This window comes from Bidens hawaiensis, unplaced genomic scaffold, assembly GCF_021521415.1.
Source record: "Bidens hawaiensis isolate Kalapana, Puna unplaced genomic scaffold, B.hawaiensis_p1.1 tig00007041_1, whole genome shotgun sequence".
Lineage (NCBI taxonomy): Eukaryota > Viridiplantae > Streptophyta > Magnoliopsida > Asterales > Asteraceae > Bidens > Bidens hawaiensis.
In genome coordinates, this window is record NW_027491483.1 from 210,771 (window position 1) to 235,488 (window position 24,718).

The window sequence follows — 24,718 nt, forward strand, 5'->3', positions numbered from 1 at the left end:
TATGTTTATATGCACATAAATAGTTTATTATAGTTGGCTTTATATGTTTAATTTTTCCTATTCAAAGTCAGGGCAGTCTGATACAAGGTGCAGGTGGACGACCGCTTAAGGTCTGCTTCGACGTCGAATTTTCAGAAGCTGCATTGTTCATTATAGGATTATGTATATATTTTAAAATCAAAACGGTCGTAGTATAGTGGTAAGTATTCCTTCCTGTTACCCGGGTGATCCGGGTTCGATCCCCGGCAACGGCGTTAATTCTTTTTTTCTGTTTTCTTATATGTTGTGGGCCATCTTATGAGAAACCTTAAACACACTGTTTTGCTAACTGAAAAAAATGTCTAAGATCAAGAAACTTAATTGTCATCCAAACAATTTTTTTTACATAGAACAAAGTCTACTTGAGAATGATATATTAAAGAATTATATTGATTATAATTGATTAACAATTTTGCTTTGTGCTAGAAGAGCCTCGCGATTCATTTAACTACGTAAAATTGATCGTTTTGCTACTATATGTTTTTCTTGTTTTCTATCATCACAATTATCGGTGAACTATGTTTTTTTTTTATCGTAGATAAGAGCCCATTTTTAGTAATTGTTATGAGCATCCGAAATCTCAGAGACAACATTTTGAAAATTTAAAAGTAGCTAATACATTATATTCTAACACCAAACTACTATTGAAGTATGAATACATGATTTAAATAGAATATAAAATGGTGTAATATGAATATGGGGCGTTTAAAACACGTGCAAATGTGTTATCACCAAACGTCATAAAAAAAGTCCAACGTTTGCTTGCATGTGAATTCAACTACGACGTCTAAACAGAAACATAGATCCCTCACCGTTGGATTTACAAATCCGACGGTCCACAATTTCTTCAAATTCCAACAGGCAACAATGCAATAATTTGATTGAATATGGCAACTTTAATTGATTGATTATAGTACATTAGTGGACCATTTAACATAATATATATTTACATTGTTAGTTGATATCAATGAGTTCATAGGTAACTTATTCACATGCAAGCCTACTTTTATTTTAACTAATACTTAATTTATTTTGAGAACTTATTGGTATTAACTCATATTTATAAATATTTAATATGTTACTTGTTATAATATATAAAAAACTCTAGCAAATATTCATCCACTTGTTACCCCGTTATTAAAAATTGTATTTAAAAATTAATAAAAGTTGACTATTCATCCAAAGGTGATAATGGCTCTTATTACTTTATTAGTAGTTATTAGGATGTACTTGATGAAGAATAGATACAATAGTAGAGAAGGTAACCACACATCACCTGCTCTAACCTATTTAAAATGTTAATTAACTTATACAATTGTTGTGTACCCATAATCCTAATCATTAAATTAACATCAGTTTATGGTTTGGACGTCTAACATAATAATAGAAAAGTAAATACGCACCCAGAGGCAAGCCTAATGAAAAACCAGCATACCCAACCTTAGGATTATGCAACCGCGATCATGTCTTCATATGTCTAGCCGATATAACATGTAAAGTTATTCATGCTTACCTCGCAATCAAATGATGATAACTCATTAAGCATGTTGACTTAAATATGTCTTAGCATTGTGTAATAAGTCGTTAAACGTGATCATGAATACATCAAACTATAGTAAATACTATAAATTTCAACCTAACACAAAGCACGTTCAACCCCCGGACATTGCTTGTGTGCCCACCATAAGTTCTAGGGAAAATTTGAGATCCACCTATATTTAATTACACGTTAATTTGACAAGTTCGCTCCCAACATTTATTCATAGTCGTAGCTTGGTCATGAAATTTAACATTATTGATGAGGTTAATTGCATACACTCTCTTTCATATCTTACGTAAATTTGAGAACCTATTTACAAAATCACCCTTGTCATTTCATATTAAGTTCCCAGTCTTATCATAATGCGTACACTAGTAATTTTTTTTTTTACAATTTACTCTTACAAAGGTTGTCAATGGAAAATGGGTGTATCCAATGACCTTAAACTTAATAATGTGAAATGTTTGCATTTTCTCTCTTATAAAAAGGTAAATGCATAATTTTGTAATCTATAAGAACAAGTGATAAAGTTAAAATTATAAATGAATGCTTATAAAACCATAAATATTTTACTCTTATATTTATTAAAGTTATATTTATTGAACTTTCAAAAAGATGAAGTTTATATCATTATATCAAGATACTAGCTTTTAAGCCTGTGTATTATACGGGATTTGTCAAATAATAAAAATAAATTAGATCCTTTATTTCAATTGTGATTCTCAAAATACTTATAAATTAATTTAATGTAGATTTAATTGGAAAAAAAAAAACAAACGGGTGGTTAACAAAAAGTACTAAAATAGCATGGTTTTAATGGAAACGTCAAGAAATTTTAAAAAAAGTACTAAAAGTGCGTAATTGGTCAAACCTCATGTATGAAAATGAAACTTAATTCAATAATGAATAAAATCCATACTATGTTATAACCCACTTGACAAAATGGTTTTGACCCATGACCCATGAATAGCTAGAATGGATAAGATGAGAGATTAGAAATCAGAAGAAATGTAGGCTTGACAACTAAGCTTCAACATTTTCTTTTATTAGTATGGTAAGATGTAAGATAAGATTTAGTCGCATTTAAATATGAAGTTTAAGATCCACAATAGGTGCATTGATACATGCACTTCTTAGAGTTTGACCCTTAATGGGACGAGTCAAAATTACTCAAAGTCCATCGCCAACCCACCTTTGAGTGGCATCACAAATTCTAATTAAATATTTATGCAATTAGTTTTTCTTTAACCGTTTTATTTATTTTTGATTCTTTTAGTTACACTGGTTTCAGATGACAGAGGGTTAGGGTGGATTTCATGGTTCGGTTCAATATCAATAACTTGTACTGAATAAAAGTCCAAAACCTGAACCAATTCGATTCAACCCGTATTTTCAATTTTATGTGATTAGAAATAAAATTTTCATAGTAAATTTTTGACAATAAATATATGTATCACCATACACTAATGAATATGAGAAAAGAACGTGACATGGTGACAGTCTACATGCTTTTTATAATTAAGTGGCTCCCTCAACCCAAGCTTTACAACTAATGTATCAACAAACATGTTTTGACAAGGATTAATTTATTTTGACTTGTTATTATAATAATAAATTAATTAGAGATCTTTAAATTTTAATAAACCTTAAACCTTAGTTATTTTAAACAATGTTTGTTGCTAGAGCCGATGTTTAGTCAATTAGTTGTATCCAGCTAATCCATGAACACCACTAGCTTTGTTACTTCTGAATTTCAAATTAATCTAAATGAAATATGTTTTTCACATAATGTTTTAAAAGCTAATTATATTTCAAAATTTATTTATTATTGTAAATTCATAGTAACATATTAATCAATACATATTAACTATGCGAGCGTGACCAAGATTGTCATTGATAACGAAAATGAGAGTTAGAATTATCATCGAAAACCCGGACCGATAAATTATAGTTTATATCAGTATTATAAAATTCCCGACTAATCGCTAGTATTTACCCTATCGACTTGTCGCCGATTAATCCCGATTTATCCAAAATCAATCAAAATTCACATATAAAATTTAATCCAATTAATTCCGACAAATCTCTATTGATCCGATTAGTCACTAGTCCCTATCTCATCACCCGATAAACGCATGCCAATCTCCACAACAATTGTTTAGATTACTAAAAACCAAATTTGCGTATTGAAATTATTTTATCTATAAAAATTTAGCCAAATAAAAGGTGTGAATTTATCAAAGGGTGTTTTCGTCATTTCACCAAAAACCACACAAAAACACGGAAACTTTTGGCAACTCTTTCCTGCTTAACACCTAACGTTTACTTTTAAACACCACCCATAGGGACTATTCCGTCATTTTCCTAAAACCGGTCCATATTATATTATTGTCTCGTCTTAATCACCAACCAAAGATCTTATAATAATATTCTTATATTATATTAAACCACCGCCACCACATCCTTCATTCCATATATACCCCCTTCCACTTCTTCTCCACCTCTCTCTACACCTATACATATAATAGAGAGAGACATTCACAATTCTCATTTCTCAATAACAAATATTACTTTTGTCATAATAATTTTATTACGCTACAATTTTATAACATGGCGTCTAAACTAACCAACAGACACCCCGAAACCCAACCGACGTCAGAATTGTACTCTCCTAAGCCTAACAAGCCGTCATGGACCGTCATGACACGCGCGGGGAATTACCTTCTCCGCGAACAACGTCTCGTGTTTCTACTAATCGGCATTGCCATAGCCACATCCACCATCACACTCATCCCATCCAGCGGGACCATCACCAGCATCACCAACGCTGGTGATGCCTATTCTGTCTCGGATTCAGTCCATTTATTAACTGGACTGAATCCGAGACCGTCAGTCTATCCTAACGGAATCCACTCGTTCAACATGGGCGGGAAGATTCCGTTAGGATTGAAACGGAAGGGGTTAAGGATTGTGGTGACGGGTGGGGCGGGGTTTGTTGGTAGTCATCTTGTTGATCGGTTGATGGCTAGAGGAGATAGTGTGATTGTTGTTGATAATTTTTTTACTGGTAATAAGGATAATGTGATGCATCATTTTGGTAATCCTAGATTTGAGCTTATTCGACACGATGTCGTTGAGCCGTTGTTACTTGAAGTTGATCAGATCTATCATCTTGCTTGCCCTGCTTCACCTGTTCATTACAAATTCAATCCTGTCAAGACAATCATATCCTTCATTACCATCATTTCATGTTTCATTATTATTATTGTTAATATTATGTTTTTCAATAGTTACTTTAATTATGGTTATCTGGTGGTGTAACATATTTTTTTTTTAAGGTTGAGAGTTCAAATCCCATAATAAGCGTGGATTATTAGCTGTTATAACAATATGATAGGGTTGATTATTACTAATTTAGATTTTGATTCAGTTTTCTATTTTTGAATCATAATTCCCAATTTACAGTTAGTCAACTTAACTATTGATATTATTATTATTATTATTATTATTATTATTATAAGTTTGCAATATTGAAACCCTTAATTCCATATGTGATTCTCACAAGACAAATGTAGTTGGGACATTGAACATGCTCGGGTTAGCCAAGAGAGTTGGTGCACGGTTCTTGCTAACGAGCACCAGCGAGGTATACGGTGACCCTCTACAACACCCTCAAGTCGAAACTTACTGGGGCAACGTCAATCCTATCGGTGAGTTCTTCTATTTTGATGTAAAAAAATTAAACAATATTTATAAAAAAAAAGTCTCTGACTTAATTTTGGTAGATCACGAAAGATATGTAAATTACATAATTAGATCTAGTTAAGGATTTGAAATGTCAACTTTTGTGCCACCTTTTGCGGGTCTTTGATTGGGTTTTGAACTAATTTTGTGAAATTACGATATTATTTTCGTAAATATGTTGAGATCTAAGGGGTAAAACAGGAAATGATTTGTACTATTGTAGTATTAGATGTAGATAAAAAGACAAGAGGGTATTTAGTACATATTGTTGACAGGTGTCAGAAGTTGCTACGATGAAGGAAAGCGAACTGCAGAAACGTTGACTATGGACTATCATCGAGGTGCTGGTGTTGAGGTCTGTATTTTTTTATATTATATATATTATTTTCACTCACCCTTTTATTTTGTGCCTAAATATTATAATATTGTGGAGCCTACACTTTTTCTGTTTCTAGATTTTTTAGCAAAATTGAAAAAGATTTAGCTATAAAGAAAATATGTTAAACCACAATTGGTTGAATGTGTCCAAATTTACACAAAGTTTACTTTAATACATAAAATCTTGATACAAATTGAGCGTGTTAAAAAAAACTTATTTTTAACTAAACCGGTCATCTTTCTAGTTCACTGCTCAAATGATGTTATAAATAATCTGAGTTATATATATTTATGTGTTTAATTGTATATAATCTGAAATTTGTTTTTTCAAGTTTTGGATTAACTCGGACTTGACTCGTTTGTTTGATTTATAAATGTTATTTTTAATTATCTATATATTTTGAGAAAAGTCTTAAAAAAGCTTAACCCGGTTCAAGCTCGGTTGTGCATTTTTAAGGCTCTATGAGCCAAAACGAGGTTCCCTTACAAGGCTCGGGTTGAAGGCTCGATAATTAAACTAGTTTTATTTGAGGCTTAAGCTTGACTTGTGTTTGTAAAAGCTCGGCTCGTTTCAGGCTTTTTATCGGTCTGAGCCCACATATACCCCTATATGTGTGTGTATCAATAAATGTGATTTTTGGATAATAAAGTTTAAAAAGTTTAAAAAGATTGCAATCGGGTGTAACCACCTAGTAGGTTTGCCGGTTCAACTAGATACGGTTAAGATTGACTCATCCAAACCGGTTGTGTAGCCAGTTTCGAGTTAGTTTATATGGTATCTAGGATGATATTTAATATGTTCATTACTTATAAAAATTCCATTTAAAATAATGTACAAAATAATTATGGACAAAACTCAATCCAACTGTTTTGCTTGCCTTTTTAACCAAATCTAGCATAGTTTATACCGAACATGATTTGTTTTGTGTACAAGAGGTAATTCTTAAATGTTTTTGGACACATAAAAGTCTTATCTGTTTGTTGAGGATACATAAAAGAAGCAACAATTTTCATGACTTTAATATTTTGTTGAAGATACATAAAAAGGTGACACTTTTCAGGACTTAAATGTTTTTGGACAAAATTGAAAAGTAATGGTAATTATTATAGTTCCACGTTTCCACCTTTTGTTTGTTATGCCTAACTCTTGTGTTTGGCACTTTTTGCAAACATGCTTTGTTTTGTATGAAAACGGAATCTAATGCTCAAAAGTTAGATTCATGTTTCAAATCTTTTATGGGACCGGAAAGAAAGAATACATAAATAAATAATATATATATATATATATATATTAGAGAAAATAAATAAAGCTATGACTCATTGTAACAAGAATGTTCAAGGAATAAACAGAGCGTTTTGAGTTTTATTTTTTTTCACTTTACAGGTTTCATTTATTGTATTAAAATACGCCCTGCTTGCGGTGCACGCATATAATGTATATTTGTGTGAACCCTCGGGTGGGCAAAAGTAAAATTGCACTAATTTTGACGTTATTTTACTAATCTCGTGAAAATAACGTTAAAAGTGGCGGAAGGTTAATCAGGCATCATGTGGTGGCGTTGATAGCCGAAAGACAAGGGCACATGCACCAATCAGCCGATGTCCCGATGATTGAGTGCTATGTGCCTTATGTCCAAGGCTTGATGTAAAACCACTATCGAGCCGGGGGTCTCACCGGAAGCAGTCTCTTTATCCCTATGGGATAGAGGTAAGGCTGTCTACATCTTACCCTCCTCAGACCCTACCATAGCATTGCTATTGGTGGGATATACTGAGTACGATGATGATGATTTATTGTATTAAAAACTGATTGATTTTTATAAACTAATAAACAATATAACAAGTCTAATGTCACATGCTACTTTTTAGAGGAAATAATATTCGCAACAAAGGTCTCCAAAATAACCATTTATGTTTAGTTACAAGAGTTTGATTTATATCAGTATTGCCTGCAATTTGCTATAAGGATTATTAGCCTTTATTTATAACCTTTGAATACAATGCAGGTGAGGATCGCTAGGATATTCAATACATACGGTCCTAGGATGTGCATTGACGATGGTCGTGTCGTTAGTAACTTTGTTGCTCAAGTAAGCTCTCTACACTTATTTTCGTTTATCACTCGTAACGTTTATCTTATTTTACATAAACATTATATGCAGGCGCTTAGAAAAGAGCCACTCACTGTTTATGGTGATGGCAAGCAAACAAGAAGCTTCCAATATGTTTCTGATTTGGTTAGTATTCCACAAAATTCAACAAATGTATATTTAAAAGTTAAAACAATTTTATTTACTATTATTTTTAATTTCTTTGTGTTTGAATTGAAAAGGTTGAAGGTCTTATGCGGTTGATGGAAGGCGAACACGTTGGACCTTTCAATCTTGGAAATCCGGGTGAATTCACCATGCTTGAACTCGCTCAAGTTGTCCAGGAAACAATAGACCCTAACGCGAAAATAGAGTTCAAACCAAACACAGAAGACGACCCACACAAAAGGAAGCCGGATATCACCAAGGCTAAAGAGCTTCTAGGTTGGAAGCCGAAGGTCCCTCTTCGCAAAGGTCTCCCTATGATGGTTTCTGACTTCAGGCAACGTATTTTTGGTGATCAGAAGAATGCTGCCACCACCACGACCACCACCGCCTCTACCACCACGGCATAGGTCTCAGTTTGTGTACACTGAGACAATTGTGTTTTGAGTTATTGTTTAGTTTTGAAATTTGCAATATTAATGTTTGATTTATTAATATATATATATATATATATATATATATATTTCAGTTTGACTAAAAACTGACCCAAATGGTTTATTTATAGAAAAAATATTGATCCTTTTATATATAACACAAACCGAACTACATCTGGATAATGGGTAAGCGAGCAACAAGCTGCGCCGCTATCCCCTTTTGAATCGCAAAGCCTATTCTACTAAATATAAATCCTTGGTTCCTCGGGCTCTGCGAGTCACTGTGGACCACCTTCTGCACCCGCTCCAAGAAGCGAACCGCCTCGGGAGCTAGGGATCCAAAAGTGTCGAAGGCGATATGTTGTAAGTATGGAGAAGTGATGAAATGTTGTAAGGAGATATGTTGTAAGTTGTACCCCAGTTTTCTTGGATAGAGGAAGGGGTTGGACTTGTATGGAGATACTTTGTAAGTTGTACCCCAGTTTTCTTTTTTCCATTGGAAGTGACTATGACAACACTATTATTATTATTATTATAGGTGCAAAAATAACGTTTAACATTATTTTAGAGTTTTCTTTTTATAATTGCAAGTGACAATAGAGAAGTGATGAAATAGTAAAGATGGGAACAAAAGAGGGATTGAGAGGTTTGTGTGACCTCAAAAGTCAAATCTATGTATCAAAATTCAAAACTAAAAATACGGATGACTGACTATTAAGTAGCCTTACAAACAAAGAAAAAAATGCACTGTAAATAGCGGGAATAAAAGAATGTATCACTCCTAAGACCAAACCTAATACATGACATCTTGCATTTTGGGTAGAGAAAAATAAAAAGAAAGGCTATTAAATAGTAGGGATAAAAGAATGACACTACAAATGTTTAAAAGTTTTAATTGAATGACATAACAAATGTTTAAAAGTTAATAACTTATAAGGATTCATATGTGAATAACTTTAAACTATTGGGACGAAGGAATTTGTTGATGGAAGTAGTTTAGACTAGAAAGAAAAAGAGCGATGAAAATTATATTGTTAGACCTTCTTAAACGCAGAGAAATTCGTCTAAGCTTTTGTCCAATGTGAAAGAAGAGAAGATGACACGCGGTATGTAAAAGAGAGATGAAAGACGGAAGGGCATCCTTTTACAAAGTCATGAGTGGTCGTGTTTTACGTGAGGGGATGAGGGAGAGATCAGAGAGCCCCATGAAAAGCAAATAGGGAGAACATTCACACAAGAATGCAGACATACCCTACACTTGCTTTCCGCTACAAATGATCTTACACTAAACTAAAAAAGAGTTGTGAATATATTACTTTTATATAATATACTAGAATGGATATCATGTTACGTGACATGATAACCGGCGTTGCATCTGCCCTAACTTCCCACTATTATTGTGCATAAAAGAAATTATGTCATTATGGAAAAATAAAACCTTTTTATGAGTCATTTATAAAATTTAATGAAAAATACCATCTTATTAAAATTTTTAAAGGTATTTTAGATTGTAGATTATGAAAAGATAAAAAATTACATGCTTGGGCCTGTGGGACTCAATTTGGGTCGGAGATTTATTGTTGGGCCAATTATCGTTATACACTTTTACATACAGACACCACTCACTAGCAGCAGCAGCAGCTCTCCGGCGATTTAATCATAATAAGTATTATAAACCCTAAGTTTGTTTCTGCTTTCAGATAAACGGATCATGAGGTAATTATTAATACTATAACATCATTACTACGCTACTTATACACTTAAACGCACCCTAGATGCCTAAATTTGCCACTAATTTTTAAACCCTAGTGATGCTACTAAACTGCTGCTAATTGTTTGTGTTTTATTTGTTTCTCATTTTTGCAGTCGATCAATGGAGGAAGATGCTCCAGTAAGTACTAATTGTCTTTATAATAATAATATTAATATTATGATTCTAGTTGCTGTTGGTTCATTTTGGTGTCAAAATTGCGTTTTGACTGTGCTTAAGCTCGGCTCGTTTAGCTTAGCTTACAGAGAGCTCGAGCTCGGCTCATGAGTAGCTTTTCAGGCTTGAGCTCGTATATTGTGTATTAATTAAATTATATGTATTAATAATTATTTATGTATTTTTTTAATATTTAATTTATATATAACATATTATATTTTTTTTAGTTACTTTTATCATAAATTCATAACTTTACACATAACAATGTCTGTTAAATAAAATTTTTACAAATAACAGGCATGTTTAGGCTCGCGAGCTGGCTTGAGCTTGTTTAAGCTCGGATCGGATCGAGTTTTTTGCCAGCCGATCTCGAGTAGCTTGTGATTGACTTGCCTCGCTTACACCTCTAGTTCTCATCATATATATTTCACGCTAAACTTTGTTGCAGACCAAGAATGAGGAAGAGGAGTTCAACACCGGGCCCCTCTCTGTCTTGATGATGAGTGTTAAAAACAATACGCAGGTAACCATATGTTTTCTATATATAGCTGATAAGACACGTTTAAATGTTTTTGCACAAAATAAACTGAAATTGTAATTAATTTGTAAGTATGGACCGGACATTTTGGTTGGCATCGCCGCATCGTCATTGATAATTAGCATTTGTTTGAATAGGCTGCTGCTGTTGATATTGACCCTTTGATTGACAATGATTGTAGATAACATTGTTCTGTCATTGTGCTGCCAATGCAGGTTCTTATTAACTGCAGGAATAATAAAAAGCTTCTAGGTCGTGTTAGGGCCTTTGATCGACACTGCAATATGGTGCTTGAGAATGTTAGGGAGATGTGGACTGAGGTTTGTTTTGCCCTGAATTGTTTAAAGTTTTTTAGTTCAGTTTTATTAAAATATGACAAGATTGTGGCGTTGGGCACTTTTTTATGTTGTGGTTTTGTTTGTCAGGTGCCCAAGACTGGAAAAGGCAAGAAGAAAGCTTTACCGGTTAACAAAGACAGGTTTATTAGCAAGATGTTTCTTCGAGGTGATTCGGTTATCATTGTGCTTAGAAACCCCAAGTGAAAGGTATGTTTTCTTGATATTTTACAATATATATATATATATATATATATATGGCTAACTGGAGACGTGCTAAATTAGTTGAACTTGAGCAGAGTTGACAAAGTGTAGTTATGCTATATAAAACTTGCAAAATCATTTTTTTAACATTAGCTTATTAGTGAGGTGGTACATATTGTGGCATCATCTCCTGGCATTTGGTTTTTAAATGCGTGATGAGATCGCTCCGTGATATGATTTCATGATGCGGTTTGATGTGTTGCTTTACACATTTGATCAGTATTCGAACAGATTGGACCGTTGATTGCAATGGCTCCGAGATTTTCAAGTTTGATTAAACAAATCTAGCCATTGATTGAGCAATGGGTTTTGAGCATTTAAACAAATTAGACCATTGATTGAACATTTCTAACAAGAGATGATGAGAATATCTTATATTTTAGTGTTTAAAAGTTCACAAGCCAAATGTATAAATAATCTTCCTTATTTTTTTAACATCAAACGCCTCAAATATGCTTTGCGCCTGCCTCACGCATCACACATTGGCTTTTGGTATTAAGACACATCAGAGCACTACACATGTTTTAAAACCTGGCTTTGACAAGCTTATTATTTTAAAAACATGTTAAAGTTATGATAAACAATTGTTTAGGATCAACACCTCATTGTGATCTGACTCATAACTCAACCGCCGAACCCATGCCAATAACTGATTAGCCGAAACCGATTAATTGAAAACCGAGCGGTAGCATTCTCTAATAACCTTTTGGTTTCGGTTTGGTTAGTGCTCTAAATCAAACAGACCATATAGAAATAAATAAATAGTCTAAATAATATATAGGAGGAACTGGATACAGAAGCATGCTGGAGGATTTGTTTTCCCTTGCCTAATAAAGATCCAACACCCGTAGCACCCCTCCGATGTTTGCCGAAGAGTGAGTCTGAAAAGCAACACCTGAGGCCACCGGTAAGAACCTCCGGTAGTTGCAAATAGAGAAGATTTCATTATAAAATACAAAATAAAGCATCATTGATTTGATAGACATGACCGTATCAAAGGAAATCTTATTTGTTGGCAACTACCATGGATTACAGTTTATGCCATCATCAGTTGTTGCTCTCGTGATCCAATCTTTGGTAGCAAACCTGGGAATTGTTACATGTATTGGAATTTTCTTAGACACGGGGAAACAAAACCCATATGTATATTTATGTTTAATATTTAGATTAGTTTATTTGTTTCTATATGGTTCGCTCAGTTATGAGTCTTAAACGAAATCAATGTTTTGGTTGTTGGAGAATGTTAACCTATCGGTTTTCGGTTTATCAGTTATTGGCATGAGTTTGTTTCGGTTATAAGTCGGTTAACCTTTATGTTCTAAAACATTTTTTTCTCGTTAGTGATCTGCATAGAATGAAATTTAGTTAAGACTAAACCAGCAAGGTGTTAGATAACTAAGGTTGAACTAATCCCATATTTTCTATTTCTATTGCAGGATTTGTCTAATAGGAGCTCTAAATTTGTAGTTCACTTGGACTTGTGTGTGAAGAAAGATGTTGCAGGTGACTGTTTGTTTTCTTTTGGTTTGTATGATCTTTGTTAGATGATCAAGACTTCTAGCTTCCCTTGGGTTGATCTTGGATTTAAGAGAAGCTAGCGTTACCAATGCTTGCTATTGAGACTTCTTTTATAATAGATCGCTTTTTTCTGTCGTATATTTGGACTTATTCAGTTATTAAGTACTTAAAATAATGAGCCGGGCCTTAAAAATACCATCTAGGTGATGTCGATTAAGATAAGTTTCTAAACATTAAGGTCACGAAACAAGTTCCATCACAATCTGCTACATATAGTTCCTATTAAACCGAACACAATAAGTTTGAAGAGTGGTGGCTACATGGCAGGATGGTGGTGCATTCGCTTTCCTTTCCACCCACAAAGATAGCTTCCATGTGTTTGACCCTGCTGTGGCTTGCTTCGACTCTTTTCTACCATATGGGAGACGAGCTTTATATTATTAACAATACCACCAACATTGTTGTAAAATTGCTTTTCGGTAATGTAATCTTTATCAGACCACTTGTCGAGCCATGAAATGATGTCAGCAAAGACGATATCAATGTTGTGATCCGGCTCGCCTGAGGTTAACCCATGCCACATTCCTGGGTATAGCTTGATGGTCTTGTCTTTGCTGCTGGCCTGATTGTATAAAGCCCGGCTTACTTCTGGATCCGTCACTGTATCTGCCTCACCATGTAGCACGAAAAATGGCAATGTAACCTGCATAAGAAGTTAACAGTTTACTTAGATTCGGGCCTGAATATTAGCTCATACGGGCTCAAGTTTTGGCCTGGCTCGTGTAATATAGAAAAGGTAAAGTGACCTTGCTTAAGGTGTCCTCAAGACTCATACTGGTCCTAAGCATTTCAAGAGCTGTTTTTAGCCTTGGTTTTTCTTGATAGATTAGTCTGTTTGCGCGTATCTGCGTAATGTTTTAATAGCGGTAAAAATTAGAAATATACGCTTGTTGGATTCGAAAGATGAAGATGTTACCTCCTCTCTCTTAAGAGGGTCCTTAAAAGCTGCATCAATAACATCTTTTGTAGGGACAATCTTCCATCTTGGTATCACATCTTCTACCTTTGTAAGCATGCTTATCACCATTGGGTGAGGTTTCACCTTCTCAGATATCTATCAACATTTTAAGAAAATTGCAATTTAGAATGCTACAACTTTATAAGATCGATTTGTTGAAAGCTTAAACTAAGTTGAGCTTAAACAAGCTCGAGGCGTTGTATGTAACATTCGTTAATTATTATAGTAGTTCTTTGTGGTCCTTTTATATAGAAACTACTAGTTTTTATCCCCCGTATTACGGGGTTGTTTTATATTGTTTGTTCTAATATTTATTTATTTTTTGAATTTATATTTTTTTATTGTATGAAAGTTAATAAGATACTTATGGTTTGGTGATAAATTGTTTTACAAATAAATGAGATGTTATAACCCGATTTAAAAGATATATGGTTTTGATGAGACCCAAGACCCGTTTATTTTTTTTACTATAAAATTGTTTTTTTTAATTATAAATAATATTTATGAAAGTTAATAATATACTCATGGTTTGATGAGACCCAGGACCCGTTTATTTTTTTACTATAAAATTGGTTTTTTTAATTTAAATAATATATATATATATATATCTTTTTAGAATCATCAAGATATTAATTTTTATTATATCCTATTTTATAGGATTTTTACATCAATAATTTGGTGAGAATAATTTTTAATTTAATGAGATTTTATAACCCGTTTAAGAAATATCTGGGTTTGGTAAGGCCCATACCCATGAATTCGGGTCAAATGCATGAGAAGCCTCAATTTAAAAATCAAGCAAATCTGGTGACTCCAAAAAAAGGGGGAGCGACCACATCGCGACACATAGGATTTTTATGTTTTCGTTTATATATATTATAGATATATAATTGCACAACAAATATTATTATTATTATGTATAAAATTATGATAAAAGTAAATAAATATATATTATGTTATTTAAAACGTATAAATATGTAAAAGTAAATATAAAAATTGAATATTTAACAAATAATAAACGAGCCTAGCTCGAGACGAACTCGAGTCTTAAGCATATGGTTCAAGGCGAGCCAGACTCGAACTCTTTTAAACCAAATGAGTCGAACTTGTGCTCAATATGACTCATTTACCTCCCTACTTTTATAATAGAGTCCAAAACTATCAATGATAATCATATATTGATTTTTTTAATCTAAACTATAATCAATCTTTCAGAGTGTCCATGTTACATATTTTTTAATTTTTCTTAACAATGAGAAACAATTTGAAAATTTTAGATGATAAAACTCCTTTACCTTACACATGGGTGCAACTAGAATGGCACCATGCCAGAAAGTCGGGTCTTTTTTGTATATAAGAAGGGAAACTGCACCACCCATGGATTCACCGTACAAGAACCGTCTCGTATTCTTGTAGTCCTCTTGGCCTGAGTAGTTTGAGCCATAAACAAGTTAGTGGTCCACTGGTCCAATCCAAAACATTAAATATCGTAAAAGAAACTGTATATGTACCCGAAATATGTTTAAAGTAGTTGGAGCAATCGGTGACAATGTGATCAAATTTCTTGATGTAACATCGTGCACCCATGGATCGTCCGTGCCCTTCATAGTCTATTCCATAGACCGCATACCCATAGCTCGCTAGCTTGATCCCACACCCTAGCATAAAACAAACCAATTAAATCATCCCTCTTAATGTCAAGAAAGTACATTTTACATTAAGGCAAACCAAACAAGACAAAAATATTCGGTTCGAAAGTTTGTACTGCTATTTTAGTCAAAACCGTTGGTTTTCATTAATTCTTTTGAATTGACATTTTCTTCATGAATATCATATATCCACATAATAAAAAGTTAACAAATATTTTTTTTAATCTATTTAAGCTAAAACTTGTTGGTTGATAATAGGGCTGTAAACCGATCGAACACGAACAAGGCCTTGTTCATGTTCGTTCGTTAAGAAAATATCGTGTTCACGAACGGTTCACGAACACTTACCGAACGAGATTTTATGTTCGTGTTCGTTCATTAAGGAAATTAATGTGTTCGCGAACGGTTCACGAACACAAATAAAATAAGTAGATGCTAGAGAATAAGATCGATGTATTCATCAATGTGAATATTGAAAGCCCGTAAACGAATCGAATGAACACGAACAAGGGCATATACGTGTTCTTTCATTTAACTTTATAATTAATCGAACAAATATTTATGTTCATGTGCGTTTATTTAAAAATTGACATTTGTGTTCGTTTATGTTCGTTTGTTTAAAATCTAAACAAACATAACTAAACAAAGATAAACGAACATAAATAAACATATATGAACCAATGTGAATGAAGACAAACAAACATAAATAAACTTAAATGAAAACACATAAACATACACAAATTAACATATATAAAACATTTAAGTAGATGATAAATCCAGATAATATTTAATTATTTTCTATTAATACATAAACGAACGTTCATGAACATAAATGAACGAACGGAACATGTGTTCATGTTCGTTCGTTTAATTAAACAAACACAAATTTTGTGTTCATGTTCGTTCGTTTATTAAATAAACGAATATAAACGAACTTCTCGCCGAACGGTTCACGAACAGTTCACCGGAAGTTTGATTCGTTTACAGGTCTAGTTGATAATCATAAAATACTAACAACATGACTAATATGTCAATGAGACTTTTGACTTTTATTTTTGTTAATGAAAAAAATAATTCTATTCGACCCTAATGAACAATTGAGTAAGAATGCCTTGACACACAAAATTGAAAGCTTTAAGTGTCATTTGTTACAAGAACAATATCGACTATTAGTTTACTACCGGCCAATAGGTCACATAGTTTGTATTATTGAAATCCAAATTTTCTAAAACGTGGGTTCGGTTTCCACAATCAACTTGATGCTCCAAAACGTGAACCTAACCGTTTAGTCCGGTTTTTTAAACCACAAATCGTGAACCAAATTGTATAAATCTCAAATACAAACAAAACACGAAATACTTAAAAAAAATAATAAAGAAAAAATAAAACATTATAGGTACTTGAAAACCGGTTTTGCTTACATCAAAGGTAACCAAAAGATGTTGAACAACAACATGGTAGGTGAAAACTTTATAGATGTGTTTGGTAACCACACTATAAATATATGTGGGGCCCTTGTTTCATCACCTACTTCAACAAACCATACTTAAACTCCATTTATTCCTATTTAATAAAGTTATATACTCATAAATGATCATTAATGAAAGATTATAGAGGATTAAATCATATTATTGGTACTTAAGGCTTTTAATTAATCCACTATTATCATTTATAACTAAAGATTTATATACCATAAAGACATAAATGCAAAAGTTAGAAAATTATGAAGAAAAAAAATATGATATTGTAGGAGATACATACTTTCTTTATAGAAGGACGAGTCAATATCATGCAATTATTTATTTGTGTGCCGAATTAAAGATGCTTAAATTAAAATATTAACAAAAGTATTTAATAAATAATAATGCTAATTGATCCCTTTATGTAACTTGTGTAAACATTACATATTTTAATTACTATTGTCCCATTAAAGACTATTATGCCTCTTTAATGTTTTTGAAACAACGATTCAAAATTACTTTTCTATTGATTTAGTAAACATCTACCTTTGAGAGGTTGGTATGTGAAAATGATCAAAAGAGTGATGTAAAAACTTATTTGAGAGTTACGTGTGAACTTTCGACGCTTACCATATGCTTAAACGTCTATGAACAACAATTCGCCTTAACGTTTTTAAACCAAGCTCGTTAAATTTCACATAAAATCAGAAGTTATACATATAGCTTCTCATAACAAGTTTTAACAAATGAATCTAGTAATTTAAAAAAAAATAATTTCTCATAATATTAAAAAGGTCAAAAAGATAATAATTTGAGACACGAGGAAAATGAGTTGGTGGAGACTGTTCTAGGATTCTTAACGAATAGTGATTCTAAAGTTGGTTTGTATTTATATGTTCACGTGAAAAAAAGGTAGAAGTGAATCATCAAAATAAAAGATATTTAATACCTTTCATGAAATCGCTGCATTCCATATCGTAACCTGCGAATTAAACTTTAATGATTCGTTAATCTTATCAATGTAATTTATATAATTTCATTCTATACATATATTTATTTATTATTTAAGCTGTGTTTTAGAGTTTAATAAGTTAAGAAAAGAAAACGGATGGAATTAAAAAACGAAAAAGATTTAATAAGGTATTGTGATTCCGAGTTTGAAGAAAATTATATATATATATATATATAAAGACTTTAGGTGCTAAAACCCTTTTTCTCCTCAAACACTTAAAAAAAATATCAATGGTACGCGAAAAATAAAGATATTACGTGTTTAAATTATTTTCTCTCTCAAATTTAGAAGAATGAAAGTACATGGAACACGATGTTTTTTTATTTTATATTACTATTTATTTTAATTTCCTCACAAGTCCTTTCATTTCCATCGTCGGATGAGAACGAGAGAGAGAGAGAAAGAGAACCGTGACAAAGGAAAATGAGGGCTTTTGGTGACGAAAGAGGAAGCCATCGGCACGTAAAGAGTTGCACTCCTCCTGAATTCCTTATGTACTCCTGAAATATATTGCCATTAAACACATTGATCATTATCAAAGATTCATTTTTAATTAAAATTTATAAAACCCAAAGCTCAAGATTTTGACAACTACTGGAATAGAGAGTGAGTGAGTTACCTCTTGGTATTCGACTTCCATTGATGATGATTCAAGAATGTAATATTTCTTGGCTCTTTATAGATCAAGGTGGTTGTCAAGTAATATTTAATTATCTAAATGCCACCTAGGTGAGATATCATATTAATTATATCTTTTCATTTATTTCATTCTGATTTACATATACCTCTTGGTATTCGACTTCCATTGATGATGATTCAAGAATGTAATATTTCTTGGCTCTTTATAGATCAAGGTGGTTGTCAAGTAATATTTAATTATCTAAATGCCACCTAGGTGAGATATCATATTAATTATATCTTTTCATTTATTTCATTCTGATTTACATATACCTCTTGGTATTCGACTTCCATTGATGATGATTCAAGAATGTAATATTTCTTGGCTCTTTATAGATCAAGGTGGTTGTCAAGTAATATTTAATTATCTAAATGCCACCTAGGTGAGATATCATATTAATTATATCTTTTCATTTATTTCATTCTGATTTACATATATGATCAGTGGTGTAATCAGGAATTTTTTTTCTGTTGTTTATCATTTAGATCTGGGTTTTTTATGGGTTTGAATGTTGATGTAGAAATTTTAACATGTGTGATGTCAAAATACACTAACATATAACACTAAGACAAAATTTTGTACGGGTTCGGCCGAACCCGCTCCTCTAAAGCTGCATACGCCCATGTTCTAGGGCCAATATCTTTGCGATGAATTCATAGTTACGGCGACTCATCACTTAACCCACATAAATGGGTTAGGATGAGGATAGGCCACAAATAAAGTTTTAAATGGTCATGAATCTGGTCGAAAACATTTTATGGTTATCTTAATGACAAGGATCGGATCAGCAACGATTGTGTTTTACCAATGCTCGAGTATTACCGATCGATGCCATCCCATTGGTCCGCCTTGATTTTTATAACTTTTTTATTTTATTTTTGGTTTTAGTTCCGGTTCAATAACGCACGTACTCGAACCGACATAATTCACATCGACTTAGCGACTCAACACTTGGGTTTTACCATTGTCCATGTTTTATCGATCTGCTCCGACATAATGAGCCGGGCAAAACACTCGTGGACCCTGAAGATGGGTTAATCACCCAATTTTGAGAGTATTTCAACACATGATTGACGGTTAAGGAGTTGATCAAAGCCAAACCCCTTAACCGTGTGGAGGAGCCAGCCTCGAGATGTTTTTCGGCGGTCATTGCCGGGGTTCATGCTTGCCATTTAACAATATTGGTGCATGAGTACTAAAAGATGTCACAGAATGATACTGATTATTGTGAAAAGTACATCTACATAATGATTATGTAAAGTTTTAAAATTAATGTGTTTTAATTGATTTATTTATCCAATATTGCAACGACTCGTTTCTACAAAATTCGAATTGTTTTGTTGTATATTGTTAGTTAACAATTAACATGATAAAGATGTTTCGTAAACATCGTTAAATGTTTTAAATAGTTGAATACTTATATATTAAAGTGTAGGTTTTGTTTTTTTTATTTTTTCATTTTCTTTATTTCCAATTATTATACGATCCAGATGGAAGGAATGCGTTGATGGATACTCTTCAAGCTGTGTTGTATTCAAATTCTAACAAAAAATCGGTGTTCTCATAAATATATTACTACTACGACTTTAGTATGTTGATTAATAATATTGTCACCCTAAATTGGCAGAAATATTTCAGCGTCTCTCATCCTCTTGTAGAGTTGACAACTCATACTCTCATGGTCAACGATGGTGAAAGTGAAGGTGCGGCAGTAGGTGATGGTGGTGGTGGTTGGGGTCAAAGTATGTCAATTTATGACACGAACCTGTTAACACGACACGGCACGGGTTTTAACAGGTTTGGGTTAAACATGTCCATTAACATGTTACTAACGAGGTTCGTGTTTAGAAAAATGTGACACGATTAATTATCGTGTCATGTTCGTGTTTAGTACGACCGGTCATCATGTTCGTGTTATGACAGCCCTATTGTGGTCTGGGATAGAGCATTTAGAAGGAGAAAGGGCATGGTTGGATTGGGTGGGGATTTTTTTTTGTTTTATTAAAAAAATTATTTATGTATTAGGATTGGAATCAATGTTATAAAAACCGTTATTTCACTTGTACCGGATCGGGCTAAAAAATGGTACAACAGGTTGAACCGGTTATACCAGAAGGTTCAACTGGTTGAATAGTTTACCTTATTATTTCTTATAAATGCAACTTCAACTCCAATAATAACCTAAAAGTAAATGATTTCAAAACAAAAAATAATCCAAAAGTTAATCTATACTAAAAAAATAATACCAAAGCACTCAATTTTTAAAAAATAGTTATAACGTTTACATGTTTAGATGTTAATTGTTGGGTTAAAAGTAATTTTAGAAAAATATGGGCCGCAAATATAAAAAAATTCTACAACTTAAAAACCGGGTTGCCGGTAAAAACCGGTATTTTAGAAAAAAAAAACGCCGTTACGATATTCTAGCAAGCCGGCTAAATATATCGCCAAAATACTTCTGTTGTGCGAAATCTGGTTCAACCGGCCGGTTTGAACCGGTTTTTAAAACACTGATTGGAATAGACACTAATACCCAGGGGCGGACCCACATAGTGTGGATCGGGGTCCCGGGACACCAATGTTTTTTAAAAATTTATTAGAAGCGGTATATTAAATTTTTTGAGAACCCCATAAGATTTAATACTTGGAACCCATACTATTAATGTTGATGTGGTCTGGTGGAAAGTCCCTTGTTTTATCTTTGAAAGGTCATGGGTTCAAGTCTTACAAGGCTCAGTTTTTGGTTTTTTGTGTTAATTTTTAGTGTTAATCAATCATTTGATTGTTAATGTTGCAATGATAACTTTGGAAACATTCAAACACCTCTAAAATACATATCATTGTTTTCAACTTTATGCATGGTTTTCTTTAGAAACATTCAAACACTTTAAAATATCAGTTTTATTTTTCACTAGTTTAAGTTAATGGTTTTCAACACATGCTTATGAAAGGGTGGATCTAGGTTCTATCTCAAAAATGTTTAAGAAAGGGAAAACAAAGTGTTTATGTGTCAACCCGACCCATTTTGACCCGTTCAGATAGTGATGATTGAAAATAAAGTTTTATTATGATATTGTTTTTTATTATGTTCTTCTCCTCGACCCGACCTGAACAACGACCGACCCGAAAAATTTGAACACCGAAAATATGGGACCCCATTGGCAAAAAATCCTGGGTCCGCCACTGCTAATACCCTCACATGGAGTCTACATGACCTGATTTAACGAAAAAACTTACTGAGTTAGATCCAAAGGACAAACGCTGTTAAGTTTGAAAACGTAAAGGACAAAACATATCAAATTTAAATATAAAGAACAATAAGTGAAATTTGATACAAACATAAAAAACAATTTCTGTTAAAATACAAAGGGAGACAAAAATGAGAAGTGTGAAAAGGATTTGTGACAAGACAAAAAGCCCCTTAAAAATAAATTTAAAAAACATAATAAAAAAATCATAACTCAAAATATACATAAAAAACGAAAAAAAATTAAAACGCTAAAATGTTTCCGCCGTTATTCCTGTTATAAAAAACATAAAAAAATTGACGAAAGGACACAATGCCGAGATTAAAGACATAATGACGAAAATGAACAAAATGCACAATTATAATTGAATAAGACACTGGATCGCAAAATATAACACATCGTCGAACCAAATATAGCACAATGTTGAGTAATATAACACAGTATAAAAAATGACACAATGTGAAGGAAAAAAGACAATCAATAACAAAAATAAACACAAAACACAATGATAAAATAAAGACACGACTTTTTTCATTTACCGTTGTGTTTTTTTTATGAGAACAAGAAAGACGATGGAAACAATTTTGTGTTTTTACTTTTTTCATTGTTTTTATTAAATTTTGAGTTATGATTTATTTATTTATTTTTTAATGAGTTTTTTGTGTGGCTACAAATCATTCTCATCCTTCTCATTTCTGTTCCAGTTTGTACAATACCATGACCAGTCACTATTATCGTGGACCAATAACACTTAAACAAAAACGAAAAAAATTAAAAAACTAAAATGTTTCCGCCGTTATTCCCGTTCAAAAAAACATAAAAAAATTGACAAAAAGACACAATGCCGAGATTAAAGACATAATGACGAAAATGAACAAAATGCACAATTATAACTGAATAAGACACACTAGATCACAAAATATAACACAGTGTCGAACCAAATATAGCACAATGTGGAGTAATATAACACAGTATAAAAAAAAGACACAATGTGAAGGAAAAAAGACAATCAATAACAAAAATAAACACAAAACAAAATGATAAAAAAAGACACAACGACTTTTTTCACTTACCATTGTGTGTTTTTATGAGAACAAGAAAGACGATGGAAACAATTTTGTGTTTTTACTTTTTTCATTTTTTTATTAAATTTTGAGTTATGATTTATTTATTTGTTTTTTTAAAGAGTTTTTTGTGTGGCTACAAATCATTCTCTCCTTTTCATTTCTGTTCAAGTTTGTACAATACAATGACTAGTCACTATCATCGTGGACCAATAACACTTTATAAACAATCTCTAGTTATGTTTTACACTTCACATCGTATCCTTTCCTTCCTCCCTCACTGTTGAACAATAACAACTCTGATATATGTAATTCCCACCATAGCTTCGACGACCTGCAACACCATGGGCACAACAAGTTGATGCTATCTTCGATCTATCTTGTGAAAGCCGATTGGGATCAAGTCTGTTAGTGTTACAATTGAGGTACATATATAATAAAAACAAATGTTCAGTATGTATGTTTAAATACTTTCTCAAGTATTCTTTTTTTCTGTTTTAGTCTTTTAGATATATAACGAGAAAGTTTATGATTTGTTGGAGTCGGCTCCGGCTGTTTGTAAAACTGACGAGAAGGAGAAACTTATAGTGACTTCTCGGGCTCCTCTTCAAATAAGAGAAACTAACGTCACCTCACATGGTGAGATGGCTTCACATATGGTCTTTGTCATTGTATCTACTTACCGATCGAGGTCCTTACCATTTGGTCTTTGTCCATTTGGGGCTTAATTGTCTTATCGAATACCTCGAGTTTTAAAACCGCTTCTCCGTGATCGCCACCCCCTTTACCAGTGACTATTATCGTATCCTCTAAACCTAAATATCAAAAAACAAGGAACAACATCATCATCATCATCATCATCATCATCCTTAACCAGACTTTAATGATAATAATAATAATAAATAAATAAACAAGTAATAAATAAATAACAAATAATAAATAATAATAATAAATAGTAAATAATAATAATAATATTATGTGTGATCTAAATAAATATAATTATAATATGTTGTGATCTAAATAAATAATTATACACTTACTTTGCGAATATTCACCAAACTGAATGTGATCTTTCACAATGTTCATTGCTTGCTCTTTGTGCTGGTAATGCAAGTCAATCTTCACCCTATTCCAAATGCCCATTTTCCTGTATTTTATAAAATAAAAAAACAAATAAAATAAAACAAGAACCAAAATAAAAGAATAATCAAATAAAATAAACATTTTATAACATACTTTTGTTTAAACAGAAAAAAAAGTCATTTTCTTCCTTCAATGCATCTGCTTCATTCCATTTTTCAGAAGCCTGCATCAAGAAATTATGTTACATTTATATCACAATGGGAGGTCACCGGTGAGAAGGCGTTTTTAGTTGACCAAAGAGACACATACTTTGTCCAATAACTGTTTAACTAGTTCGTTCGTCGCTCCTAGAACAACCATCATCTTGCATTTTTTTCTTTTGCATCACGAGACAACTTCGTTGCTTCATCATAACATTTAAATTCGTCCTTATGAACAATGTTATACCAGTCCTTTTCAACCACCCGGGATCGAGGTATGACATTTCATCTTTGGCGCCATACCGGAAGGCGTGGGTGAATCAGTTCCTACAT

General features: G+C 32.6%; 3 protein-coding genes across 3 annotated transcripts; 2 read left to right on the forward strand and 1 right to left on the reverse strand.

The window, feature by feature from the left end:
* The first annotated feature begins 3,866 nt into the window (after positions 1-3,866).
* On the forward strand, positions 3,867-8,457 carry LOC143634306 (UDP-glucuronic acid decarboxylase 2-like). The gene is made up of 6 exons (XM_077102427.1): positions 3,867-4,809; positions 5,147-5,289; positions 5,599-5,678; positions 7,708-7,791; positions 7,864-7,938; positions 8,034-8,457. Exons 1-6 carry the CDS (start codon positions 4,190-4,192, stop codon positions 8,364-8,366), a joined length of 1,335 nt encoding a protein of 444 aa, XP_076958542.1. The 5' UTR covers positions 3,867-4,189; the 3' UTR covers positions 8,367-8,457.
* A 1,557-nt stretch (positions 8,458-10,014) lies between these two features.
* Positions 10,015-13,110, forward strand: LOC143634308 (uncharacterized). Its single transcript, XM_077102429.1, has 6 exons — positions 10,015-10,106; positions 10,257-10,281; positions 10,766-10,840; positions 11,071-11,175; positions 11,281-11,400; positions 12,891-13,110. Exons 1-5 carry the CDS (start codon positions 10,102-10,104, stop codon positions 11,395-11,397), a joined length of 327 nt encoding a protein of 108 aa, XP_076958544.1. The 5' UTR covers positions 10,015-10,101; the 3' UTR covers positions 11,398-11,400; positions 12,891-13,110.
* A 27-nt stretch (positions 13,111-13,137) lies between these two features.
* LOC143634309 (caffeoylshikimate esterase-like) lies at positions 13,138-18,770 on the reverse strand. The gene is made up of 8 exons (XM_077102430.1): positions 18,731-18,770; positions 18,521-18,611; positions 18,049-18,081; positions 15,502-15,648; positions 15,286-15,416; positions 13,949-14,086; positions 13,779-13,877; positions 13,138-13,675 (listed from the first exon to the last, which is right to left on the reverse strand). Exons 1-8 carry the CDS (start codon positions 18,749-18,751, stop codon positions 13,289-13,291), a joined length of 1,047 nt encoding a protein of 348 aa, XP_076958545.1. The 5' UTR covers positions 18,752-18,770; the 3' UTR covers positions 13,138-13,288.
* Positions 18,771-24,718: the final 5,948 nt, after the last annotated feature.

Coding starts and splice junctions, on each gene's coding strand:
- LOC143634306 (XM_077102427.1), top strand. CDS start 4,190: ATGGCGTCTAAACTAACCAACAGACACCCCGAAACCCAACCGACGTCA. Junction 5,679..7,707: donor ATCGAGGTGCTGGTGTTGAG/GTCTGTATTTTT, acceptor AATACAATGCAG/GTGAGGATCGCTAGGATATT. Junction 7,939..8,033: donor TCCAATATGTTTCTGATTTG/GTTAGTATTCCA, acceptor TGAATTGAAAAG/GTTGAAGGTCTTATGCGGTT.
- LOC143634308 (XM_077102429.1), top strand. Junction 10,282..10,765: donor CAATGGAGGAAGATGCTCCA/GTAAGTACTAAT, acceptor ACTTTGTTGCAG/ACCAAGAATGAGGAAGAGGA. Junction 11,176..11,280: donor TTAGGGAGATGTGGACTGAG/GTTTGTTTTGCC, acceptor TTTGTTTGTCAG/GTGCCCAAGACTGGAAAAGG.
- LOC143634309 (XM_077102430.1), bottom strand. CDS start 18,751: ATGGAAGTCGAATACCAAGAG. Junction 14,087..15,285: donor TAGTTGCACCCATGTGTAAG/GTAAAGGAGTTT, acceptor AAATGTTGATAG/ATATCTGAGAAGGTGAAACC. Junction 13,878..13,948: donor ACCCTCTTAAGAGAGAGGAG/GTAACATCTTCA, acceptor AACATTACGCAG/ATACGCGCAAACAGACTAAT.